The following is a 27,956-nucleotide window of genomic DNA, read 5'->3' on the forward strand; positions in this document are numbered from 1 at the left end:
CACGATTACTAAAGACATAAACTACAGATACCCAAATGATCAGCAAAAATAAAACAAACCAACAACCAAAAGTGCTGCTCCAACACAAAGAGAACATCCAAATAACAATATTAAAAACATCCCTTCTCCTCAAGTAGAGTTTGTTTGTTGCGTTCCATGTTTTTGAGGGAAGTTTCAGGGCAAGAAACTGAATTTCTGTTTAAGAAGTATTTTCTACCTACATTTTAAGTAGCACTTGGGAAAAGTAAGGGAGTGAAAGCAAAACATTTTTCTTTTTTTAAATATCCTAAAAATCTAGAGATGTTTTCCAGCAACTCTCAGATTTTTTTAGTTATTGAAATTCCTTCTCTAACACTATGAAGAAATTTGATAGAGCTTATACTTAAGATATACTCTAGTTCATACATTATTTGCATGCATTTCCTATAGTATAGGAAAAGAACATCTTCCTTTAATCCTCCAAGCTTACTAGTGAAGGAAACACCAGCTCAACTGCAAATAAATAAAAATGCAGAAGTAGATTAGTCTCAACCAACATAAGATACTATGAAATACTTCAGTTTGTTTCATGCTTTGTTCTTCAAGCAAAAACAACCAGACAACAAAACATCACCCACCAAAACAGACAACCACCAAAACTCTTACTGTACCTGAGCAGAAGGAAAAGACTTGCAGCTCTATCATCAGTTTGCCCCCTCCAAGAAAGAGCCCAGATCAGTCTATCTGTGTGATGTGCCCCACCCCAACCACCAGCTGATCGGAGTTAAGCTCATACAGCCCAGCTGAGATGGGTCACAGATATTTAAAGATTCACAGGTGTACCCAGAAACAGTTGGGTTAATTCCTTTTAAAATTGTATTTCAGCTCAAGTACAGTAGTGAAAACTGAGAAAGGGGGTTTAGCTCTTGTGTTATACAGCTCCTATGAGCAAGCAGATATGAGGAGCTGATTGGGGTTCTCCATGACTGGATCAGCTGTAACCCAAAGCCTACTTTGTCATATTTCTTTTGTTTTTATAGTATTTTACTGATGTTTTTTGACCATTTTGTCCCCTTCTGTTTGCTTAGCCACTGCTACTGTGCTCTAAAAGACACCTCTTGTCTTTGAAGTACTACTGCTGCCTGCAGGTACTATCTGCAATCTGTGTTTTTTTCCAAACCAAAATAGAATTATGGAAAGGAAATTGTTTTCTGTTTTTTTAATGTAAACTATCTAAGAGTGAGCAAATCCATTGTTTAGAGAGGAGACTTCAAGGCAACAATGTGACTATGTTGTGTTGCATCCATAATACTCATATGGATGCTAAGGGTTTGCGTGCCCTGGGACTGAGGGAGAGGGGACAGAGCCTTCTCATTGTTAAACATAAATGGTAACAATAATAGGGTTTTGTAACCAAAAGAAGGAAGCAATCTAATACGGAAAACAGTTGTTATTACTCTGTTTACAGCTCCCTGTCCCCCATTCCAAATATGTCAGGTTACTTTTGTAACACTGAGGAAGGTTAAACTGAGGTGACCTGAAACTGGGTAAATGGCTGAAAGTCTGACAAGATGCACTTAGATATACCTTTTTTCCTTTTAAAATTGCCTCTTACTAGAAGCATGCCAGAATGGAAAATAGGAAATAGTTGCACTCCTGTTAATTGTGAGAGCTTCAGACTCCAGACAAATTGGTTGTTTAGGTTGTAAACTGGACCCACTGCTGTTTGGTGGCTGAGGCACTTCCTAAGCATGTGGACCAGACCAGGATGCCTATAAGGCATAAGCAGGGGATCTCCTTGCTTAGCTTCCCACTGCAGTTTAAGGACCTGCAAAGAGATGCTTCAGGGCGCTGTGAAAACCCTCCTCACTGAGTGGTGGTGTTTAGGTATCTAAAGGGCTAAGGGAGGGCTCCAGGGGTTCCCCCTTTCAGGCTGATGAACAAAAATTCCATTAATGTAATTTCTGTGTCTTTTGGACTCAGGGGCTTAAGTAGTGCTGTGTAGATAGATAAACTTAGCAATTTAGACCCTCTGTATTACAACGTAAATCTTAACAGTTCAAGTCACAGAAAAAAGATAGTAATCTCCTCTCGGAATATTTTAAATACGTGTTTTGCCATGTTGCTTGAGTTGTCTTCTAATGCAATCTATATTCCATTTCTGTGATGCTTTTCATGCCATAGGGCACTTAGTTGTGTCTACAAGCTGCCTTGAAGCATTACAACATTTTATTGCAAGTAACATATCTGCTTGGACCAGAGGACATGTAATCTTTTCATGAAATATTAAATCAGTAGTCTTCATCATTATTCAGCACCTGCATGTGGAGACTCTCCCATCTTATCTGATTCAAGTAAAAAAATCACGTTAGATTTCTGTAAGCAGAGCTTAGCAGAAAAAAATGTTTTGATTTCAATGACATACAAAAAAGTTTGCCTCTCAACTTTAGAAATCTGTTTTAACCACACGGGAAAATGCTCAAGAAACTCAGCCTCATTCTTTTTTTTTTTTTTAACCACGTTGATGTATTTATTTTTTTTAAGGAATGTATTCCTAAAATAACTCTCTACGTTAAATTAGCAGACTAACATCTGCAAAAAGTTTCAACACAACTCACCTTGCAGACAAAGAATGTAATTTTCAATAGCTGGAAGTCAGGAAAAAAAACAGAGAAGGAACCAAGGTCAAATGTCTCCAACGAAAAGGGGAAAAGTTCATGCTGAGGAAGGTATTAGAGACCACCTGTACTTGCACCTGAAGTCCTTAATCAACCTTTGACAACAACAGCAGCAGATGATACAAAGGCAGTTATCACCTCATGCACAGTTCAGTTAAAATGCATGAACGCATTCTAATGGAGTCATAGAGGTTAAGAAGAAGCTAGAGAGTTTCATAGTTAAAGGAGAGCTGAATGTTATGGGGCTCCCAGGAAGGACATATTTTGAGTTTCAAGGGCAAAAACCCACCTGTAACTTGTATTGAAAAGGTAAAGTATCCCTAATATAAAAGGACAGTCACAGTATCTTGAATTCATTCAGCACATTAGCTCTCTTAAAACACAAGGCAGATGACCTTCTGATTGTCCATTTTTTTCATGTGTACCTTTTGAATGCACCAATGACAGCAGGAATTAGATAACTGATTAAAATAGGCAAATGTTTGGCTAAAACAGAAAATGATTATTAATGTTTAGCAGTTAAAGAATAATTCTCCAACAAAGACTCACTGCATAAAATAAGTTACTTATGTTTTGTGAAAGCTTATGACCTTCACCTAAAAGAAGACAGAAATACAGGTTTTATCTTTCCTGCAAAGAAAAGCATGAGCAGCAATGAGCTCCTGCCCGCAAAACCAGAAGACATATTTAAACAAGTTCTTCAGCTAGCTCTCCCACATATTTAGGCTGCTCCAAAAGTAATGCCTCCTGTTTTATTTGGACAGCCTGCAATGTCAGAGGCAGATGTTGGAGGTAGAGTGGTAGAGGCTGAACCTCCCTACCAGTATTCTGTTATATGTTGTAGCCTTGTGATGGATGGCAGCAGGGGAGCACTCTGACACAATGGTGTCTGACGTGGAAGTGCACATGAAGCAAAGATGTGGAAGTGAATTCCTCCATGAAGAAAAAATGGCACCCACTTACATTTTTTGATGCTTGCTGAACATTTATGGAGACCAAACAGCGGATGTGAGCACAGTGAGATGGTGGGTGGTGCATTTCAGCAGCAGTGAAAGCAACAGTGGGTCATCTCTTCTGGCGCAGATTGCTGTGAGTGTGGCATATGGTGTCTTGTTCACCACTTGGGAAAATACATAGCAAATGGTGGTGAGTGTGCTGAAAAACAGCATTTTGTAGCTGAGAATTTGCTCTCTCATATAGGGTCATTGTGAACTTCATATTTGTTGTAGCTTCCATAGAAATAAATAGGAGATACTACTTTTGGAGTGACCTACTTCATATGAACTGTACATCACATACTATGTAGGTTTCTAAAGTGATTTCTCAGATAAGTCAAACAAAAAATTGACTCAGAGAATTACTCATGACTAGTGCAATTAAGCAAATATGTTAATACTGTCCAGATGAAATTCTAACCTTCAGAAAACAGCCCAGGTGGGTTAGATTACCGTAGTGAGATTCACAAATCACAAGGATTGTTTTAATCCAGGACAACTCCATGATAATTTGTCACCAGAATAGTACCAGTTACCATTTTGAAAGCATATTCTCCACAACTTACTCGCATCTGAACTTACAGGATCAATCATGAATATAATTTCTTTCTCAACTGTACCACAGCTTCAAAGTGGTTGGTAAGCAGAGAAAACTCCTTGAAGATGACTGCAAGCTACTCCCTTCAAGCTCTCAAGATCCTCTTCTAACTTGCTCCCTAGTGTGATATGTTGTGGCCTTACCTTAACAAAGTTCTAGAATTGACAAGTAACTTTGAGATCATAAACAAATCTGATAAAAATAGTAGGATTGGATGGATGCTGACATCAGAGTAAGCACAACAATAGGAGATTCTTTCACCTGGGAATAAAAAGGGAAGATCAGAAGAAGCCCCTGCAGAAGAAGATTCCTGTAGATTCCTATTTTCTCCAGTTTGTTTTTTGACCTCTCAACAGCTCTGTCACTAACCCAATTCTTGAGCAAGCTGACAAGCTAATTTTCAGTATTCAAAGCTGCAGACAAATACTGAAGAAGACGAAGTAAATGTGAAAGATTATAACGAATCAGTAATTTTAGAAAAAAACATCAACCAATAAGATTCAGGAAGGTTTCATGCCAGACTCAAGTCAAAGTGCGAGAAACAGAACTAGTGTGTGAGGTAGTATTAACTGCCGACAAAAATAGAATCTCATTGGGATTCCAAGATCACTGAGCAAGAAATGAAACACAAAAGTTGTGTTGATCTTCACTTCCTGGTTTGGAAGGAGATGTAGTTGCTCTGAAACAGGGAAAAAAAAAATAAATGTGGAATTAGTTCAAACCAGGAAGTGCTGTAAATCTTACCATAATCCTTGATCCTTTTAACTTAGCTTGCTTTACCAAAAGGCCACATATGCTCAACCTTTTCAGGTTAGCTTAACATTTGAGGTTAATTTGATGATCATGTGGGATTTTGTTAAACACCGCAAGTATACACAGTAAAAGGAAGTTGTACAGACCATCTTATTAAGCGTGACTTCAGTATAGCTAAACAGATTGCAACAGTACATGAGACTGCAAATGTCTTAAAAGAACAATGAACAAGATAAAGGGAGTAAATAAAATTACATCCTGGCTCCAATACTGGTTCTGCCCAGAGAGTAAATACCTTCTTGTTGACAATTCTCCATCTGGAAAAGCAAAGCCATGCTGTAAGAATAGCTAGTATCTTTATATTGAAGTGAGGTGTCTCTGCTTATTCATTAGGGAAACAGTAAGTATTTTTTTTTTCCACTGTTGCATTATTTTTTCAGATCTCCTTTCCTTGTTAATCCTCAACAGCCATGAAAGGAGGAAAAATATAACTTCCATAACATACTATGGCATTATGCCACATATGCTAGTGCCTTTAATTAAATAAGCATTTTAAACAGCACAAATGTTCAGCAATACATTTTTTTTCCCACTTCAAGAGTTGCATGCATAGTCAGATTTTGTCTTCCGAGGATTCACTTTGCATGCATTGAAGTGACGCAACTAATTTCTACATTTCTTCTTCCTCTGCATACATCCATGCCCCAAACATCACAAAACAGCCTGTAGAAAAGGCCTGTTCCTTGTAAAAAGATTCACAGATGGCCTAAACCTTAATAAGTGAGGACAAAGAGGAAACCATAGGCAGATATGCTTAAAGTCATTAGATTGATTGGAAGAGGAACAGAACAAGTCAACTCTTGTATTACTCTAATCACATGTGTACGTGTCCGTTTTTGTGTTCAGATGTGTGTCTTTCTCACACACTTTCTCACACAGGTTACATCCATCAATGTAATACTAACTTTAAAAGAATAATTGAAATATTTTTAACAGTGAAGAAGAGAGCTGATGCAGCTCTTGTAGAATTCACATTCCTTACACAGGGGAGGAAAATTCTCCAAAGAAATGACACCTTTTTATCCTTTTCTTCCACAAGCTCAAAAGATACTTTCTTATAGTATTTCATTAAATTATATGATGAAAATTGCCACATACAAACATACAGATGCAATGGCTCTCTGACCATGCCAATGACTATTTTGAAACAGTTTTCTTGAAGGATTCATCACTGGGGATATGTGGTGGATATTTCTTCTTCCATAAATGGAGGAAGAAAAGCATTTGCCAGAATCACTGCGCTTGTATCTCTGAAGAGTAACAAGCTCTTTGTCTTAAAATGTATATTAAGCTGATTCCAGCAGCATAACTGCCCTAAAAAAATGCTTTGAATATGGTCTGAAATCAATCTCTGAAGGAAGTAACAGATCTCTTTCGATGGGCATACTGCTTGGGAACTTTTCTAACTTTGGAAGGATGGCAGCTGTGATGCTGCTTTTTCTGACAATCACTGTGCAACTTGGCTTAGCCCAATACATCATTTAATTTAGCATTTCACAGACAGTAAATGGTGGCAAGTTTTGAGGGTGTTATTAGAGAGGAAAGGCTTTTTCACAAAACTGTGCACAAAATGTATTCTCAAGAATCAATAGCTAGTTTACAGTGGTAAGACTGTCGAAATGCACAAGCTTTTTTGGCACATAAAACACACAGTTCAAGATACTTCCCAGAGCACCATCACACACCTTACACACGCCTCCCTGCCTTGGCAGACTACACCACCTGTTTATATTTACAAGAGTTATTATAAAGTTAAGCCAACTTACCCTTTGCCACAAAGTCCAACAAGGAACACCATTCTGAGAAAAAATAATAGCTCTTCATTTCTGCTACAGAAATTGTTCTGTGATTCATCATGATAGAAGAGTGCCAGACAAGAAAAGTGTCCACTTTCCCCTTCCTCTGCTCAGAACAAACTGCCCTCAGGAGGCAAGAGCTTTCATATAAACTGAACTTTGTCCCACAAATGCAACAGGTGGCCCAAGATGACTTTACAAATATATTTTCCTCTACTAGCGCCATTGTTCTTGTAATCGTCTCTTTAATGATAGTGCTCTCCCCTCGTGTCCCCACCCCAAGTATTTGCAGACTGCTGATATACCTGCTGTCTGATACAGTATATCTAGGCTGTAGGCTCAGGCCCTAGACATATTTTCTCTCCTTGTTAGCCTTCAACAAGGCAAAGCAAAACTGTCTTTCAATGAGACATTTGTAACACTATCTGGAATGAGCTATACTGAATTGCTCCATCACAGTTTCAACATTTCTATACAGATTATCATCTTTGTGGGGGATTCACAGAAGCACACAGAAGACGTATGGATAGGGATGGAAGCCAAGACCGTGACATTCTTCTTTTGTAACCTGAGGGCTGGCCATATAAGCCTAGGACCTGCCTGCACAGGCAGGAGGGGAAATATGTTGGTCAGCCCCAAATCCCCATGGTCCAAAAAGTAAGCATCACTGGAGAATGGGTAGGCCAAATTGGAGGAATAAAGGCTGTACAGGCAGCCTGGGGAAAAGACATCTACAGAGAGCAGCCACGATAGGGTTAGTCCAAGGAGAAGGATAGACCCAATCCTCCACAAACTCTAATAAAGTTACCTTTGTTAAAATGAAAGTAGAGAGGTTTGATGAAGCATAAAGACTTGGGAAGCCAGCACATCCTCTCTCATTAAAGTAAATAAGGTCATGCAAAACCAGTCTTTGAATTAGGACATCTACTATTCACATGAGGATTTCTAACATTTTTAACATGGAGGGAAGGAGTGAAATGACAAAAATGTTCTCAGTAGTTTCCAGAGATGTTAATGGGAAAAGAACAAAGCCCTGCAAGACTTGGGACAACAGAATAGAGTGGCTTAACTTTGTCACAAGTAGAGAAGAGATGCAGAGAAGTGAATGGTTGGACTGGATGATCTTTTAGGTCTTTTCCAACCTTGGTGATTCTATGATTCTATAATCATGGGTTTCACAGACTCAAAGTACAATAACTTTGGAAATAAGTGCTTGCCAAAATTGTATCTTTAGCCAGAGCAGCTTACAGGACAGAAAAGCTCCCAGACTGTATGATCTCTCCTTTTCCATGGTCTAAAACCTTGATCCACATTTGGTGTACCATTTGGTCTGAAACTGCCACCAAATGCTAATTGAAGTCTGCCAACAGGAAAGTGGAAAGACTCTTATCAGTGCAAAAAGCCATAAAATGGCTTTGACCAAAACAATGAACTAATTCTTACTGTATATGTAAGGTTAACATTAGAACCATATAATTGCTTTTCTACTGTCAACATAAAATGGATAACAGGAAGGAAGGGAAACAGAATTTTTGCATACTTGTAGACGTCAAAAAGAAAAGACGGCAGCACAGTCAAAAGGAGTTTTGTCATAGTAATAATAAAGAGAGATAGCTTTCTACAGAATCATATATTTTTCTGACTGTACACATCCATACGTAGTGAAAAGAACCTCTAAGACATAATTGTATAGCATTATAAGATTTATATCAGAAATCTAATTCCTATCAGCCTAAAATGAGGATTTTTCTTTACATGAGTACATGTTCAATATATTAAATCCACGCTTTTCTCCTGTGCACTCAAAGTTTTACATAAACTTGGTATTTGCACCAGTTCCTTCATGAATGGCCAGCAGACACCCAAAACTCAGAAGTAAGTAGATGTTCAAAAATAGTGCCAGTGAGCATTTTTAGGGTTACATTTTGAATTTAACTGCAGCATGACCACAAGTGAGTGATGGTTGAATCCTAAATAAAGGCTAAACTTGAGGAAGCCTTGTTTTGCTCTGGTTTGAAATGCTGCATCCCATATGCTTTAGATATGGCTGAATTCCTCCCACTTTTTTTTACTGTTATTACCAGCAATTAGCATAAAACTTTTTTCTGGTCTGATCAAAATGGAATGAACTGTTGGATTTTGATGATTAGTTAGCACTCCTAAAGGTACCAAACCTTGGCCTCAAGAATACTGAGATCAGCTAAGTCAGGAAAGGTAAAATACTTGCATTTGGAAAGTTACAAAAAAAGAGGAGAGGAGAGGAGAGGAGAGGAGAGGAGAGGAGAGGAGAGGAGAGGAGAGGAGAGGAGAGGAGAGGAGAGGAGAGGAGAGGAGAGGAGAGGAGAGGAGAGGAGAGGAGAGGAGAGGAGAGGAGAGGAGAGGAACTATTAAAAAAGCACATGATTTTCATTCCAAGCACCACAGATTACAAAAGACTCAGTGAGCACAGCACAAAGGAAGGGGAGCAAAAGAAAACACCATACAGGCATTTGTCTCTTCCTAACTTTTCCCAAAGACAAGTGTCAACACACACACAAAAAAAAAGGAACACTGAGAGCTTTGAAAAATTTACACTTACTAAAAAAAGTTGCTAAGCGTATTTTGACTCCAATTGCTGTATATATAAAACCAGGAAAGGATTCATTAATTATTGAAAAACCTGTTTGGTCTCACCTCAGCCAGTCAAGGTTAACCTATCTCAGGGAAAAACCTCATCTAAACATCGCTTTACTAAATGGAAAGACTTATACTTTTCACTTATACTAAGATATGCTTATACAACATACTGTATGAAACAAGCCTTCAGGCTGACTAAACGTTAGCAAGTCCCAAATTTGGTACATTACCTTCAAAGATTGGAGGCTTCCTGAGTTTTGAATACAGCTAAAGGGTTGGTTTTTTTTTTGTGTGTGTGCAGTTACTTATGTTGTCCCTGTTCATTGCAGGGCAGTTGGACTAGATGACCTTTAAAGTTCCCTTCCAACTCAAAGAGTTCTATGACTGTGTTTTTAAGAGTGGAACACTCAATGAAGTTCTTTTACAGTACTGAAGGGAGGTTCATGTAAAGCATTACGATCTGTGTTTGTTAGATACTGTCATACATCTGGAGCTGCAAGGAAAAATAAAACTGCATGCACATACATACGTTTTTCTCCTGTAAGTGACAGTGAGTAATCACTACACACAAGTAACATCTAATATGGATAGATATATTTTAACTATAATGGATGCTGGATCCCTGCATGAGCATACTTTGAGAAAACATGCTAGTTCCTGCAAGAATCACTGGAGTTGTGAAAATCAGCAAGCCAAGCCCATTAGGAGGCTCCTTATTGCTTCTACGCACCTCATATATGTTACTCAAACTTAAATGAAAACATTCTGTGCACAGGTAAATCACAATATAGGATCAACTACACAATCACCTCACCAGAGCTTATTTGGAGCGTGTGACTTCGCGAGCGCCTTCTACTGTGAAGGATTTGGCTGATCCTTGGTAGGATCCTAAAGCGACTTTCATGTCCATCCTTCGAAAGCTGACGTTGCGACATGGATGCGTATCTCTGTGTCTTCAGCAAGTTATTCACTGAAGGAAATAAAAATCAGCTCTTCAGAAGAGCACACTTCTGTTGCACTGAAATACTGATTTTGCTTGTAAGTGTCAATGGAACAGAAGATTTCTTTGTTAAATTCAAGCACTACAAAAAACAACAGCAACAAAAAAACCAACTCAGCTCTAAAGAACTGAAAATAGATGCAGTTCAGTTTTTTTGTATCAGATGTGCTTTTCCTCAGAAACCCACCCCTGTTTTTACTACAAAGAAAAGAGAAAAAATAGTTGTAGTTAATGGACAGAAAATGCTGGATAGTTTCCACACAAAGATGCAAGATCTCCTCCGTTTATAGCAAATTTCACGCAGCAGGTAGATGGGGCATCTTGCTACTGCTTACAGCCTGTTTTCTTGTCTGCAGTGCGACCAATATGAATAAAGGAAGCAGAGCTTCTCACATAAGCAGGTTGGATTATCAGATGAAACTTCAAAATAGCACAGAGCTGTCTGGTCTTCAATGTTTCATCCAAAACAGCAGCTGTTTCAGCTGAAGAAAAGCTCCCTCAAAGAATCCAGTCCATCAGAATTCCAAAGCCGCTTTTCATCCTGAGCAACTGGCCCTGCTGCTGGGGTCTTCACATCCTTCTCGTTACTGAGAGGAGAGGCTCAGTAGCTGCACAGGGTGCTGAGGTTTGTAGTGAAGAAGGACAGTTGAAGGTCTTTCACACGGTCTTGCTCTCAGCACTTAGACGGGCAGGAATTTCTTGCTGACACTCGCTGTGTTTCCTAGTTCTTGGTCTGAAGCATCCCCTCTCCCCCAGGGGCCTGCACTGTGCTTATGCCAGCAAAGTAAAGCAAATACCATTGGCAATACAATGTTGTTAATTAGAAATTACTCTTCTGTTCATCTATCCTGAGTCAGACCGATCACCGATCTCTTCTCCCTCTCTCCAAATTGATACAGATGCAAGAAGCAAGCTGCTCAAAGGCTGAGCGTATCTCCAGGATCTGCAAGCAGAAAGATCTCACAAGAAAAGTCTGAATCTTCCTGGGAGTTGAGAAACAACTAATAGGAAGGAAGGGAGGGGAAATTAATCCCATGCTTTCTTAAAACACATCAGGAAACCCTACACTGTCTGTTCCCCCTGTCTCTTTCAGTGCAGGAGAGAGGAAATTGATAATAGTGCTTTACTTGGCAGTCAACATTTTCCTCTCAGTTCTGTTTGACTGTGTCCTGTGTGGCTACAGATCTACCACAACCCCATATATAGCTCTGTGCATATCAGACTGAAAAAGTATTCTAATCTGGCTCCCAATGATCATTATTCTGAAAGCAAATTACAACAAACTTGCTTAAGTTACACTGAAGTAAACATTAAATAACTTAGTACAAAATACTAGCTTGAAGGTAGCTGGCTAGCAGAGGAGAAAATGCTTGACTTTCAACATGTAATCACAGACAAATTTGACAGTCTTGAAATGTTATGATCAAGAGAGGTAGAAAAATGAATAATAACTAATGTATTTCATTCAAATATTACTTATTTCCCCAAGTTCATTATAATAAGAAAAACGGACCCTGCATAATGCAGTTGTGATCCTGGATCAAAGGCAATTCAGGCTTATTTAAGTAATAGAGGAATTAAAAAGAAGAAAGGAAGGAAGGAAGGGAAGATCCTATTGATGGGAAATCACCACAATGCACACCACCACTGTACTGCTTATTTAGGATTCAAACAAAAGAGAATGCAACTCGAAGAGACAGAGAATCACTGTTAGACATAAATGCCACATTTTCTGGGGTTGCTCTTCACTTGGTGTTCTTCCTGGCAAGCAGTCCACTCCTTTGGAGCTTTTGGGGCACACCAGTCTCCTGCCCAAAAAGGGGCTAGTCTGGCCATTGAGTGGAACAGGATAAGACTGCATGTCACCCTCTAGCAGCCAAGGCACCAGCCAGAATAGTGTCTGTCCCAGTGGGGCATTGAGAGTACTGCGACGTTAGTGGCACACGGTGCACACCTCATCGACAGGGATTATTACAATGAAGCATAAAAATGTTCTCCTTGCTTTCTTCCTATATTTAATGCACACGGAAGATTGATGACTTGAGTTGTAAAGTTGTTAAGTACACAAAATCCTACCGAAAGCTAGCCATTAGCTATATCCCCATCCACAAAACAAGCTTTTAATCTTCTTTTGAGCAGTCAGATATGTGCCTAGAAGCAAAAAATTAATCACAACAATGGCTGCAGTAGAGTGCAATCAGAAGGAAACAGATGGTGTAACGCAGTGTTTTCCAAACAGAAGCCGTCTCTATCTCCAGGAAAATAACCAGAATAATTTCCCTCGCTGTTGTCATTACTATAACAAAAGCTTGTATTAGAAGAGTTTCTTCTCTGCTCTGTACAGCATCAGGAAACCCCTTAGGAGTTTAAAGATGGTAATATTCTTTGAGTATTATATGGCAGATCCAAGTAGACCAGCATCTATTTTTTCTTTCATATCATATAAACAGTAGTATTTGATGGGCAACGCTTCTACTCTGTGAAAATCTAAGTGGCCACAAACTGCTCAATGCAGTCAACAAAATCTCGGCAATGAAATGGCTTGTATTTTTCTCAAGCTCCATCTCTGGGTCTGCTTTTGACTGTAGGCACACGTTCACAGCAGCCATGCTGAATTACATCTGTATCCTCTCTGTAATTCTTTCCAGGAACTCTTGCAAAATTCAAGTTTTCTAAGAGATTATTAAGTTAAATTGCCATCACTTTCATCACTGCTGGATGTTCTCCTTGTTCCTTTTAATCTTTTTGTTGGTACGGGAGCCTTATCTTTCTGGAACATCTCAAACACCCTAATATGATTTTCCCCCCACATCTTAACAAGTATTTACAGACCCCTCCTTATATCCTTACATTAAACACTCTGAAAAGTTCACATTACATGACAACATTTACCTCCTAGCAGTACAGTGCAAAAGTTCTGACAGCAGAATCAGCACTGCATTAGCACACAGATTAATGTTCCCCTGTTTCTTCCATTCAGAATAGATTAATCTTCATGCCTGCTGGTAAGTCACTGCTACCAGCGTTGATATTTCTTCTTGATTTTATATCTCGTTTGTTGGGGAAAAGACTGCATCTCATAGGCAAGATATCATGCATGGAACCTCCTACAACCCACTTCAAGATCCCACTGTGCACACAGTACAGGAGACCATCCATGAGATCTATACCCATAGACTATCCTGTTATTTTCTCTTAAGCCCCTGCAGGTAAATGATTCTCTGCAGAGAAACTTTAATATCAGAAGGGCCATCACATCTCTGATGAGAATACAGAGGAGTGCAAGAGAGATCTTGCATGAAGAACATAAAAGACTGTGAAGATTATATGGTGTACTTGAACATAACATATGCAAAAACAGTTCTGAAATTGCTGCTTCTTGAAACACGAAAAAAACAAACACATAGAAACTAAATCTCAGTCTTTAGAAAAAAGGTGCAAGTGCCACGTGTATCTTTCAGTCTTGATGCATTTTCAGTAATAGTGGAAATTAAATGAGGGGGAAGAAAAGCACACCATAGGAGATCTGTTGTTTAGCTTTCTCTGTTTAAACCATGCTCCATTAGTTATCTCTGCACAAAAATGATACTTGCTTAGTTGAAAATGGTAGCACAAACATCTCACTTGGACTTGTACTATGTTACTGAATAAAAATTGTTTTGCACACATTAAAAAGATACGCAAGTTACTTCTGATCTGAAATGTAACCCATTTTACAAAGATATGCCATAACAAGGGAATACTAGTTGTTACGATAGTTAGTCCTGAGCTTTCATATAACCATAGTTAGATGTCAAATTATGATAAGTAATGTGTTGATTTTTCAAATGAAAAGCAAGTTGACAAAAATTAATCCATCCCAGGGGCTAATCATTAAGCTAAAACAAAGAAGAGTCCACTAGAGGCAGATTTTAAATGATAAAGGAAGAGTAGCTGAGATTTCAAAGACACAGAACTTGATATTTTTGCATCTAGAAACACTACAGGGCTGTTGTAGAAGGAAAACATTGAGAGAATATCTAAGAGAAAACCTGAGAAATAAATCACTACTCCATGATGCTGAGGATACAAGAAAAGAATGACTCTTCCTCTTTCAATGTGGGTGAGACTGATATGAAGTTTAGGTACATCTTTTAACTATCCTATTTTTATACTTACTAAAATTTGATAGGTGTTCATGTATTTCAGTTTTAGCCTAGAATATTGTCTCCAAAATATATTAACTTAAAGAGAATAGGTCTCCCACAACGTAGACTAGAGAATCTGTGAACTGAAATCACACTTATTAAGAATACTATGACATACAAGAAGGAATAAGATAAGACTTTAACTGGTGAGAAAACTCAGAAATAAGGATTAACTGATATATATCCAAGTGAACCTAAAAGCTTTTACAAACTCAATGTTTCCTAACATCTGTAACTATCAGATAGAGATAAATATTCACAATACATTGGTATTAATTTATTAAAGTCTTGAGGTGAAATTATTATTAAATTTTATAAGAACTCTACAGGCAAATCTTGAATTAGTTTACATGAACAAATTAGTTTAATTGTCCAAGCTTAACCCTAACCAAGCGTGCTCAGAGACAAACCACGATTGTAAAAAGCCTCAGCATCAGATGAATGTAAGTGGAAAAGGGGCTGGGATAAATGGGCAGCCTTCATTCTATTTATAATTACACATTATGCTGCTGCACCACAGCTGCCACTCTTGCTTTAAAACAATTGCTTGAATAGAGTTCAGCTATTACCATATCAAATAAATCCTAAAATCAATACGGATTATTTTGTAACATTAAGTGCACAACATGAAAAAAGATTGCAAAATATAAAATGAGGGTTTCAATATTCTGAAAGTGTTAGTATTCCACTGTAAAGACAACTATGAAGCTTTTAAAGCCTATCATCTGCCCCTCTAATTTAAGCAATTTTATCCCGCATATCTGAATTTGCTATGGGTTAGTAATAAACTTGACAACTGTCTCTGAAGAAACAAGTTACTCCAACATTAGGGATCAAAAATACTCAGAAAATCACATTTGCTCACACACACAAAAAAAGGAAGGCAAGAAATGTATGTTGCCAGCTAGGCAAGGTGAGGTTGGACATTCTGCAAGACTGAACTTCTTGTTTATCTTTCAATGTAGTAACTTTAGAAGGCAACTTGCAATCAGCTTCAAAACTACAGAAGATGCCTTTGGAAAGAGCATGAAAACTATGCTTGTCCTGGTTTAGGCCAGAAGGCCAGAAAGGGGAAATGCTGAGTGAGTAGCCAGTACCTGTCCAAAGCCAGAGGTAATGGACCACATTAGAGGTAATTAAGCAATTGCTACCTCCAAGTCATTCATGTACTTCAATTTTATCAGGTAAAATGGCCTGCTGAATGACACCATTGAGCAGTTTTGCCAGAGGCATGAGGTCCAGCTTATGGTCAGAAGTGAAAGTGGGTGAAGAAAATGAGCCCATTCAGATAGGGTTGCTAGCATAAATTATTTCTGTATTTCCACATCATTATTCATATTAATTTCATAAGATTAATTCTAATTCCCATGATTTCACACTCCCAACCCATGTTCGTTCTTCACCCAGTTGCCTGTTGTTGAGGCTATAAAAACAATGCAAGGGAAGGAGACAACCAAGGTAGGTGGCTGAGAAGGGATTTCTCAGACAAAAGGAGAAAGAAAGGGGTGGAGACCATGGAATCTCTGTCCCACCATGTACCTGTCATGCCTGGAAGCCATGAAGCCATGGGTAAGGGGATGCTACTGACATGAACTGGGTAAAACAATGGCAGAGAAATGAAGAATCTTTTTTCGAAAGCCAATTATATCCATATATATATGTGTGTATATACATATATATAAACATATGTTTAACAGAATAATAAATGCAGTCAACAGCATTTACTGGACTTCTAACAAACAGCTCTGTGCAGAACCAGCTAGGGACAGAAAGCCAAAATTCAATGCTGAAAGAACAGTAGCTTAGGTTGAGGAGTATGTGATTTACTTTCAAAAGAATGAGTTTGAGCTTAAAAGTAGTATCTTTTAATAACTGAATAGAGTAGGTACATAGTACTTACTCACTGGGTTAACTGCTGGCAGAAGCAGCAAGAGAGGAAGAGGAGGGGCTCATATGTGTTTATACCATTGCTGGGTACCACTTGTTTTCCCAGCATGGTCTGCCACATTGAAGTTCAGCCCACTACTGAAACTTCAGTTTCAGAACACTGCCGAACTTGGTAGGTTAGAGGGTTTTCAGTAGGTTTTTTCCTGAAGACAGTTCCTTCCACAATACAAAATGTGGAATATGGTATTGCGGGCTGCTGTACCTATGCATCTATACAGTTCCTAGAAGTGGTGGACTTTACTATAGCTTTTTATGTTCTCTAATGTGTCTAATGTGTGCAGTAAAAACTCACTATTGTGCACCTGCACAAAGAGCTGACATCATCTTTCCACAACACCATAAGCCACAAGCAGCCTTTGAGCTCTCTGTCTCTGCTATTGCTGTTTCCCTCTGAAAAAAGTTTGCTCTTGCTGTGTGCCTTGGATCCAAGTGATCCTGCGCTCAGCTCTCACCTCTTCCCTTTCAGATTTTAATCCTTTTCCACATTTCACAATCCTCTCTCTTTAGTCTCCTTATGAATGGTAAATTAATAAGGTGAAAGAGTTTTCAGCTGAGTAGATGCTTTGAAATTCTTCCGCATGCACTGTTGCACCAATTGCAAATTTATATGGCAGTAATCCAGTCGGCACAAAAGAAACACTGCAATTAATACTCCACAAAGCTGGTATGCAGCCATACATAATACCTTTTAGGGACCTTTCAGAAATGCTATAAAAATCCCTAGGCTATAAGAACTAATATAATTTTTCTCAGGCAACTGTTACCAACGCAGCACATTGAAACTTTCTGAAATGCCTTAGGGATGCAAAAGTGATACACCACACAAGTGTCTGGAGAAAGAGGGAGATTTTTGTAATATTAATAAACACAAAAAATTCCTTAACTGCTGATTTTGATGGCTGCTTGTGTAGAACTCCAGCAAAATGGGATTTTTCCCATGTACAGATAAACATGTTTAATTGAACTGGGATTAAGGGAGTTACCAGTGGGACTGTCAACATTTTACTAGATAGACAGTCCAAGTTGAGCCAGATCAGAGTTAGTTTCCTTCATTCTGCTTATCAGCTAGCCAGTTCTAATAGAGGTTTTAATTATGCAGTCATAATTAAAGACATTCAAGCAAAAGGATCTAAATATACACTAAGAAAGCGACCAAGGGTTTTTTTGACCATCTGGAACTGCCAGTGCCAAGGACAAGTCTGTGATTAAGTTAAAAAATGAAAAGCTCTTTGATAACTAAGAATCAAGACAATTTTCCTTCTGAAAACGTAAAACAAACACAGTGTGATATGCAGTTACTATGATGTAATTCTTAGAAAGAACGAGAAACACATTCCATCTATAGCATGTTATCGGCAAGTGCCAACACTGAACGCTGCCACAGTAACATAGGCACTTTATTGGACATAGCTCCATGCTGCTGCCAAAGGGAGTATTCCTGTTACCAGGGGTTTCTTCCTCATTTCTGTGCTGCATTGTGAATTTTACATGATCATGTTTCAGGTAGGAAAAGCAGGGCAGAAACACAAGATGTGGCTCCTTATTAAAGAAGCCAATTACCTTGGCACAAAATGAAAAGAATGGAAAGGTGCTGACATTATAGAGACCTATCGATTTGAAGGTTGGGAAGATTTATCATCATTATTTCCTCAGATGTGTAGTGCTTTCTTGTTGCCATCTATCCCTGTACTTTTAGAGTTCTTCAGGAGAGATATTTACATGGTTTTGGTACTGCTGATCACTATGGCTGCGCACTTCGAACTCAAACAAAAGAACAATGGGCAAATATTTCATTGAAGTTGCAGTCTTCAAGTATATTATTACATCAAATCTATTGAAAGACATGGAAGATTTGGTGAATTAAATATGTTAAGCAGAAGCAGTGACATGGTCACCTCCTGATGTGGTCTCGCTGAGAGAAAACACTGAGAGAAACAACATTGTTATCATCAACACTAACCAGTAAGAAAAGGTCAAGACATCACAAAAAATGATAGCCTACACTTGAGCAAAAACATTTTCCTGCATATTCTTTCATGTAAGTAAAGCCTACAAATGTACACCATGGGGATTCCCGTAGCTGTACAGCTGTATAACCTAAGAACAATTCCAGTCAATGTCCTCTTCCTCCCTTCCACAATTTGGTCTTATTTGTCATATTTGGATTCACAGATTTTCTTCCCCAAACTAAATGATGCTTCTAACTTGTCAAGTAAAGGTAGATCTGTGCCAGCAGTGTTTGTTTCTTCCCATACAGAAGAAATGTTACACAAACATACTCCGCTTTCCAACAAGGATATATTTCTGAATAGTGTGTCAGCTAAAATCATTACCCCATGGTCTCCTCCTTCATCCTCAACTGACTTTTTGCACCCAAGTTTGTTTGAGGAAGACAACTGAATGTAGTAAGTTGAATTACTCAGGAAGAGAAAGCAAGAATGCTCACACTAGAAGACTGATACTGGAAATGTGGTTTCAGAGATGAAGAGGCTGGGATCTGTGAGGAGCACGACCTGCTCCTGAAAGCTGAAATCCCTTCCAGCTGACAATTTTGATCCTCCTCTTTCCATTCCATCTACCATGGCATATATAGTGTCCCAGTGCAATTAAACTGTGTGCATTTTAGTCCCTGCACACAAATCCCCCTTCACATATCCCTTCCAAACTCAGGTGTTTCACTTGTGCAATTGACAACAGTTATCAAAGTGCTAAACAACCAGCAGTGGAAGTCCAAGTTCAAGGACATGGCTTTTTCAGGAAGCAGTCATTTCATCATGCAATCAAGCATTAAACAGAGACTTGGTCACAGGAGCAATCTTTGATCAGATCTGCAACACGTAGACACCACTGGCACCAGGCTCCTCTATTGGCAGAGCACAGATCTGCATAGGATATCTTTTATTTTTGACCCTTAAGTACAGGCTGCACAGCTGAAAGATGTCACGCATACTGATCTTATCCACCAGAAGAACATGTGGGAACCCAGATACATGCTGAGAGTCAAAAGCAGGTGAAATTGATTGTTAAGGATTAAAAATAATCACACCTTCTAGAACTTCCCAGCTGTTCTCCAGTCCAAATAAACCCAAATCAAACTAGAGTTATATCAGGGAAAATCTTATCACTGTCTACAGAAATTTTGCAGAAGATGGGTTTAACTATGATATATATAACACTTTATTAAACAATGAATTGTGCCATGCAAGCTTCTTTGCATCAGGTTTCACTAGTGGAGCATCCCCTGCTTTGCAGCTACATACCATGTTTAAAACCAATCTGTAAAAACTACTACATTGTATCTTAGATTAATATGGCAAAATAAAACAAAACCCAATAAATGACAAAAAGAAACAATGGACTGCTACAAAAATAAAGTCAGATTATTTTAAGTTGTAAGACCCAGAAACCTTCACAAAGTCAGTGTGTGCTGATCTGTTAAAGCTCCACTTAAAGTGAGCAGTAAATGTTTTGCTCTAGAAGTAAGCTCTGCCACCATAGCACTAGTACACCACCTGTGTGCTCTGGTGAAAAGAGCTGAACAAGTGGGAAAATATTTCGTGCTGCTAATCCCCACAGCTGGCCAGGCAACAGGTCCCATGTACCTAGCCCACACATCAGAGGACAAAGGAGACTTCTGGAACATCATCTCCACCCTCAGAGATGTTCACAGAATCACTGGGTTGAAAAGGACCACAATGATCATCTGGTTTCAACCCCCCTGCTGTGGACAGGGTCACCAACCACTAGACCAGGCTGCTCATCCAGCCTGGATTCTCATCTGAACAAGTCCATGGTAAACAGATCTGCTTGGAAGAGGTGGTTGGACTAGATGACCTCCAGAAGGCCTTTCCAGTCCCAACTATTCTGTGATTGCATTGCCCGTTTAGCTTCCTTGCTGTCTTTCACTGCTTGTACTCTCCCCAGGGAAAGAAGAAGCAATTTTCAGTGCTTAATATGTATCACTTGTTACAATTTCCAATTAAATTAATAATTTAGCTGAATCTTATCTTCCACAGTTTAGAGCTATGTGAAGAAGCAAAGTGGTAAAGTATTAAATTATTTACAAGCTGTGCAGAAAACAGGCAGATAAATGGTAGACGTCACATTATATATTTAATGGTTGTTAGAAAGTACTGGAACTATAAGCCTAATAGACAAACTCCTTCATCAAAAGAGAGAAAAGTAGTCTTCAAATGTGCTTTTTTAGACACTGAAGTAAAGCAGATGTATTTAAGGCAGATTTAAAATCTGTGCAAGTTTCAGTATTTCCCCAGTAAAACAGTTTCTGGCTGCAAGTGAAGCAATGAGGCTCCACCTTTCCACTGGCATTTTTCACCAAAGGCAATTGAAATTCTGCTCAGTATTTCTGCAGAAGAGAGCTGAACAAATCAAACTGTGCATAGCCTTCAGATTGTGGCACCTGATTAGGTTATCACAGATTAATAGAGTAAATTATGAGTTTATTTGAAATGAGTGGCTAAAACAAGGAACAGACTTCAAATCCTCTCGTTTTCCAAAGCACCATTCAGTTTGCTTAACTGAAGGATTATATATCCTTATTTTGGTGTTCAGGAAATAAAGAACTAAGAATTAATACTGGACTTCTGAATTTGTGTACCCTATGACTCCACATAATCACTACACATGATGACAAGTACAGTGAACAGAATTCCTCATAGTCCATCCATTTTGAATGTATTTATATTCTTACACATGCAGCTGAACAACCTCTTTCAAATATAATTTAACCAGAAAGAGGTTTCAAAAGCAGGAAAAAGGTTGGAAGTACCACCTTCAGAATATTTACTGAGAGGTAATCCTGATACAGAACAAAATACTTCAGTGCTTTTTTTGCCCTGCAACTTTACATTTTACTTGAAAACTGTTATAAAAGATACTTCTTTTATGTATATTTCTATATATTTTACACAAAGGCTTTCTGTTAAAATTCATCTGCCTATTAGACCCTCCTTGCCCCCAGATGCCCAAGGACAGACACAGTCATTAAAGGACTGGCTGAACAAGATCCCCTTTCTTTTCTGAAGGGGGCCCCTCTAACAAATTATCTCGGAAGTAGTCCTTATTGTTAGCCACCGAGTGATGCAATTCTTTATAGCAGTGAAGATGTGGGATCCACTTCCTTCACGTCCTGACAAACAGTCACACCTCTTACCCACACAGTTAACATCCTTCCACTCGCTGGCTTTTTATTGCTTTACACTGATTCCAAGTTCAGCAGAAACAACTTTGAGCACCCAGTATAAGCTCCAACGCTCCACAATTTTCTATTCATAACATGCATTAAACCCATAATTTCTGGTTTAAAGACAGCATGAGGACAGGGTACAGCCATCTCCAGCCTAAGGGCTGGCTGAGGTGCCCAGAAACACCGAACCACTGAGCTGGGAGCTCACCCCTTTCCTTGGCCCAGTGTGGTAAAACACAACGCTGTCACTTGCTTTTACAGGATTTTGTAAGTGATAATTTATGGTCTACAGATCAAAAAGTGCAAGGCCCCAGAGGAGAAAACATAAGTCATTTGGCAAGCAGGCAATCTTGGGTGAACTTTGCTTGCTTTTCAGGGTGTATGTTATGCCCCAGATCCATGATTTAAGGCACTTTTCCAGCTGAAGGAATAAATTTGAGACCTTGAATCTAATCACACTGCACCGCACCAAAAGCTGAGAGCATATACAAAGCAGGAAGTACAAAAACATGTGTTTCTCACATTAACTATGCAAGTAATGTAAATAAATAATAGAAGTTAAGAGCCAGTAAAGAATCAAAATGTCCTTGGTTAACATCTATGATAAATAATTTAGCTCTGCAAGATGTTTATTATCAGTATAGCGTTCTCAATGGGAAAAACCCCCATCACCAAAAACCAGAACAAGCATGTTTCTTATATGAAGGCTACCAACACAGCTGCCAAGTAATTGGACTTTTTTGGATCAGAACAGGATAAATGTCAAACATTAAAAATATTTGCAGAAATTAAAGGCTCATATTAACACAACACAGTTTGTGATTAAGCAGTAATGCTTTTCAGGTGTTTTTTTTTCTCCCACATAATTTTGGATTACCCATGGGAAATCTGTAGGTTGTGATTGCTAATATTCACTGAACCTGAAGGGAGGAGAAATTTAATGGCTCTCTAAAGAAACAAAACAGTCTCACACAAGGGAAGAAGCAATGATGTTCTGGACTTCATTAAGGCCTTTGACATGGTCTCCCATAATATCCTTCTCTCCAAATTGGAAAGATATGCATTTGATGGGTGGACTGTTCGATGGGCAAAGAACTGGATGTGAGATCGTACCCAGAAAGTGGAGATCAATGGTTCAGTGTCCAGATGGAGACTGGTGACAAGTGGTGTCCCTCAGGGGCCAGTACTAGGACCAGTGCTCTTTAACATCTTCATTTATAACATCAACAATGGATCGAGTGCACCCTTAACAAGTTTGCATATGACATCATGCTGTGTGGTGCAGTTAACACACCCAAGGGATGCGATGCCATCCAGAGAAACATAGATAGGCTTGAGCTGAGGGCCCAGGAGAGCCTCATGAGGTTCAACAGTGCCAAGTACAAGGTCTTGCACATTGGTTGTGGCAAACTCAACTACCAGTACAAATTGGGGGATGTAAGGATAAAGCACACCCCTGCCAAAACAAGGACAAGGGGATATTGGTGGATTGGAAGTTGGACGTAAGCTAGCAATGTGTCCTCATAGACCAGAAAGCCAGTCACATCCTGGGCTGCAGCAGGTCAAGGGAGGTGATCCTGCCCCTCTACTCCTCTACTCTGTGCTTGTGAGGCCTCACCTGGAGTACTGCATCCAGATGTGGAGTCCTCAATACAGGAGAGATGTGGACCTGTTGGAGTCCATCCAGAGGAAGGCCACAAAAATGATCCAAGGGGTGGAACACCTCCCCTTCTAGGAGAGGCTGAGAGAGTTGGGGCTGTTCAGCCTTGGGAAGGGAAGGCTCCAGGAAGACCTGAGAGTGGCCTTTCAGTATCTAAAGGAGAGCTATGAAAAGAAAGGGGACGTTTAGCAGGTTCCGTTTGGATAGAAGAAGGGGAAATTGTTTCAAACTGAAAGAGGAGCAATTTAGATTGGATATAAGGAAGCAGTTTTCTACAGTAACGGTGGTAAGGCACTGGCACAGGTTGCTCAGAGAAGTGGTAGATGTCCCATCCCTGGAGACACTCAAGGTCAGACTGGATGGGGCTCTGAGCAACCTGATCCAGTTGTAGGTGTCTCTGTTCACTGCAGAGGAGTTAGACTAGATGACCTTTAAGAGTCCCTTCCAACACAAAAGATTCTATGATTCTGTAATTCTAAAAATAACACTTTTAGTTACAATCTGTGCACCAGTCTTTCAAGCTTATGTCTTCCCAGATCACCATCCTATCATGGATTTATTTCTTCAGACATAGCACACGGTCATGTAGAACTGCATTCAGATTGTCAGGAAAACAATGATGCAGAGGAAAATATATAACATAAGTATAAAAGCATAAAACAACCACTGGATGAATCTGCCTCCTACTTACTCATTTTGTGAGTTAAAAGTCTGGTACTTAACTAACTCCAAGGACTGTTTCATCCATACCAGCTATTTGAATTCCCCCATTATTCTACAGTTTTTTTCTTCAAAGCCTTCTGAAAAATATTGTTTGACATATAAAATACCTTATGTTTGTTTAAGAGGCACAAAGAATTTTGCAACAGACTTGGGGTAAGTGGTGCCATGTAAAATGCAAGTATGACTACCTTTTACAGGAACAAAAATAAATGTTTAGTAAACAAGAAAACTGTGTGTGAGTATTACAGCTTAAGATGCAGTAGTCTTTAGCTAGAGGGGAGAGGATAAGCTGAAATGTCACATGTCTAATTCACAAGATATGGAAGACTAAGAGCGTGATACAACACCCACTGAAATCTGCCTTAAGATGGTAAAAGAGCTCAAGATTAACGGATGCTGACAGAAGCATGCATCAAGTCAAGTCTCAGACCAGCAACTGGATCCAAACAATCAAGAATCCCCAGTACCCACAGCACTATGACACTCAGATTGAGAAGGATATCTGAGATTTGCATGCAAACAAATCAACAATTGTAATGTTCTACCAGAAAATACCCCAGTAAGCTTTGGGATTTACCCAGACAAGTAAACTTCCAAAGAGATGGCTATATTTGATGCAGTAACACAGGAAACACAAATTATGAGACAGTCACAAAGAGTTTGATTTTTCCCTTCATAGTAACTATAGCACAGAAATCCTCTTCATGAGAGCCTCAGATGCAGCCAGAGGGTTTGCCAGTGATTTGAAAGTTGTGCTTAAGAGCTCCCTCCTCACATCCATTGCTTCACCCAGGGAAAGGTTGGGATGTATTTCACAGTAAGTGCAAAAAGGTTGTCGGGACAAGACTTCCGAAAGTGCAAACTTTGTCTGCAGAGAACCAAATGAGGCATTTTCCAAATACATACAAAATAAAGTGTGATATTATATTGGCACTCGTAAAAAGCATCTCCAAATCTTACCTAGGCAATTGAGAGCCAGATAAAGTGAGTGTAAACTATTTGAGAACAGGCTAAAATACAAACTGTCTCTAACTGCAAAATGGAATTGGATTTTTACATGGGACAAATCTTCCCTAAAGCTGCTGAACACCTTTTGAAGTAGACACTGTTGAGAAATTATTTAATCATGTAAGCAGTTACATTACTTCTAATTCTTACCACGTTATATTTTGCTTTTCAGTCAGTCACTTTTTCAGTCATTTTTTTCTTCTTGCTTTTTACTGGCAGTGTTAGCAGAGAACTGCCTTCTGGTACAAATATGACTTAAAACTCTGAGACGGATAACATTCTAATTCATTCTTACCAAGGGCAAACACGTGGCAAAAGGTGCACAAGAGTCTTCAGAAAGCCTCAAAAAAATCAATACTTCATTAAAAATGCTTCATTAAAATTCCTTTAAATTGGCCCAGTTTATCAGGTGGCAACAAGGTGATTTGTCATCTTATGCTTCGCTTCATACTGCATCCCCTCACCCCACCCCATCCCATTCTGAAGAAAGGAGACACAGCAATCCAAGCTGGATGGGAACTGCAGTAGGGATCCAAATGCAGCAAACGGGAGCAGCTTTGCTAAGATGTACCATGGGACACACATCTCATATTCACCCTCCTAAGAGCTCCACAAACTGTTCCAAGGCTGTGAAGGCATGGTGCAGCCCTGGTGCAGCAATATTCTTGACCTTATTTCACTCTACAATTGCTCCTCCCTCACCAATTCCAACATGCTCATCTGATGTTCCCTTTGTTGCCGTGTCTCGCAGAGATAACAAGTTACTCCAGGCAGGGAGCTGTCAAGTTCAGTACAGCTCATCTGCAAAGGGCTCGGCAGGCTGTGTGGAGCAATACCCAGCAATGAAAATAGAACAGAGCAGATGAGCAGCCTTTAAAACAAACACAGTTTCATTTATTCATAGCTTAATAACTTACTAATGTATTATTAGCATCACTCTAAAAAACAGGCTTTGACCCTAAAAAAAATCCCTTTCTAAAGGCATGAGTAGTTCCAACTAAGATTTTTCCTGAATGCAATGATAATCTTCAAAGTTTGAGATCTGTGGTATTAACATAGCCATCATTGAAACTTTTAATTACTTCTTCCTGAGTAACTCCGCCTGCAGCAAATGGCAGTCAGCGCAAGGCCTGTGGTACCCCAGGGCAAACCAGGACCTGGTGAGGGCCTGCAGACCACAGCATCCAGCACAGGCCAAGTTCCTTGCACAGAATATCAGCCCACGCAGCAGGAACTGGGCTGGTCTGTGAGCCTTCCTCTTCCCAATGTGTACGTGAGGGTTGTAAGGCCCCACGAGGTCTAATAAACAAAACCAACACCTACACAACTGTTCCATAGCTGGCTTGGAGACCAGAGAGGAGGGCTAGGGAGGAGCAGAGAGTGGGTGCACAAGTGGTCCTGCTTCCTTTTTTTCCTTGTATGTCCTTAAACCTAAACACGACGTGCTGAATTATGTAATGTCACAGAATTAATTCAGTACACACCTCTCCCACAACAGGAACATTTGCAGCTGGCTGTCCAAAACCAAGGCTGCAGCTCACGTAGAGTGGCTCATCTCGTAGAATCTCAGAGTGGCTCGTCTCGTAGAATCATCATAGAATGGCCTAGGCTGGAAGGGACCTCAAGGATCACCAGACTCCAGTCCCCTACCACAGGCTGGACCACCAACCTCCAGATCTAGTACTAGGCCAGGCTGCCCAGGGACCCATCCAACCTGGAACACACCCAGGGATGGGGCATCCACAGTCTCTCTGGGCAGCCTGTGCCAGCACTTTCACCGTAAAGAACCTCCCCTTGATATCCAATCTAAACCTTCCCACCTTGAGCTTAAAACTGTTCCCCTTGTCCTGTCATGACCTACCCAAGTAAAAAGTTGATTTCCTGCTTTTTTATAATCCCATTTTAATTAATAGAAGGCTGCAAAGAGGTCTCCCTGCAGCCTTCTCCAGGATGAGCAAGCCCAGCTCCCTCAGCCTGTCATCATAGGGAGGTGCTCCAGACCTCTGATCATCTTTGTGGCCCTCTGATGGACCCGCTCCCAACCCTCTACCTGCTCCCACCTCCCATCTTGGCCAGAAGCTGCACTGGGCAGAGACCTGCAATGCAGCAGCTGAAGCAATGGCCACGTGCAAAAGGCCAGGAGCTGCTTGATGGGAAAGGAAAGGAACAGGAAGGACTTCTTCGTGGTGTGAGTGCCAAACGGCAACACCCAGATTCCTTCCTTCCTTGGCAGACACTCTGCAGGACTATCTCAAATACCTGTATTTCCCTTCAAACCACTTTTGGATCTCTCTCAACTCCTGCCCTCCTTGGGGGACAAAAACCTAAATCCTGCCTTTTTTGACCAGATCCGGTAATGCTTCCTTACAGCAAAATATAAATGTCGGACATAATCTTCACCAAATACAGTCCTAGATCACTCTGAATGAGTCACTGGGGTGAAGATGATTAAAAATCATGGTAAATAAAACCAAGAGACATTTTTCAGTATCCATGTTTTAAAAGGCAGGTGGTAGGATGCAGAAAAGACCATTCCTAGTTTTCAGAAGGCTGGATGGGAATTGTTAGTAGTACTGTAAAATGCTAAGCACACAGTAGCAAATTAACACCACTGTATTTAATGCATACCTTCACTCTCATGATATGAAATGTATAGCAGCCTCTGTGCCACACGGTTTTTAATAAGCCTTTTTAATTCCTGGTAGGTGTTCGAAATGTAAACAGATGTAAAAAGCACCTCCACCTGCCAC

General features: G+C 39.7%; 1 protein-coding gene across 14 annotated transcripts in view; it reads right to left on the reverse strand.

The window, feature by feature from the left end:
- Positions 1-27,956, reverse strand: part of MCF2L (MCF.2 cell line derived transforming sequence like) — a 143,174-nt gene that overhangs the window by 79,912 nt on the left and 35,306 nt on the right. Inside the window, exon 1 of one of the 14 annotated variants that reach the window (XM_072341205.1) lies at positions 10,290-10,526. The exons of 12 other annotated variants lie outside the window; for them this stretch is intronic. In XM_072341205.1, the coding sequence (XP_072197306.1) occupies positions 10,290-10,410 (121 nt within the window). In that variant the 5' untranslated portion in view covers positions 10,411-10,526. Of the gene's footprint in view, positions 1-10,289; positions 10,527-27,956 lie in introns of those variants that run through there. One more of the 14 variants, XM_072341297.1, reaches the window with a different exon arrangement.

The sequence above is a fragment of the Excalfactoria chinensis genome, chromosome 1 (genome assembly GCF_039878825.1).
Source record: "Excalfactoria chinensis isolate bCotChi1 chromosome 1, bCotChi1.hap2, whole genome shotgun sequence".
Lineage (NCBI taxonomy): Eukaryota > Metazoa > Chordata > Aves > Galliformes > Phasianidae > Excalfactoria > Excalfactoria chinensis.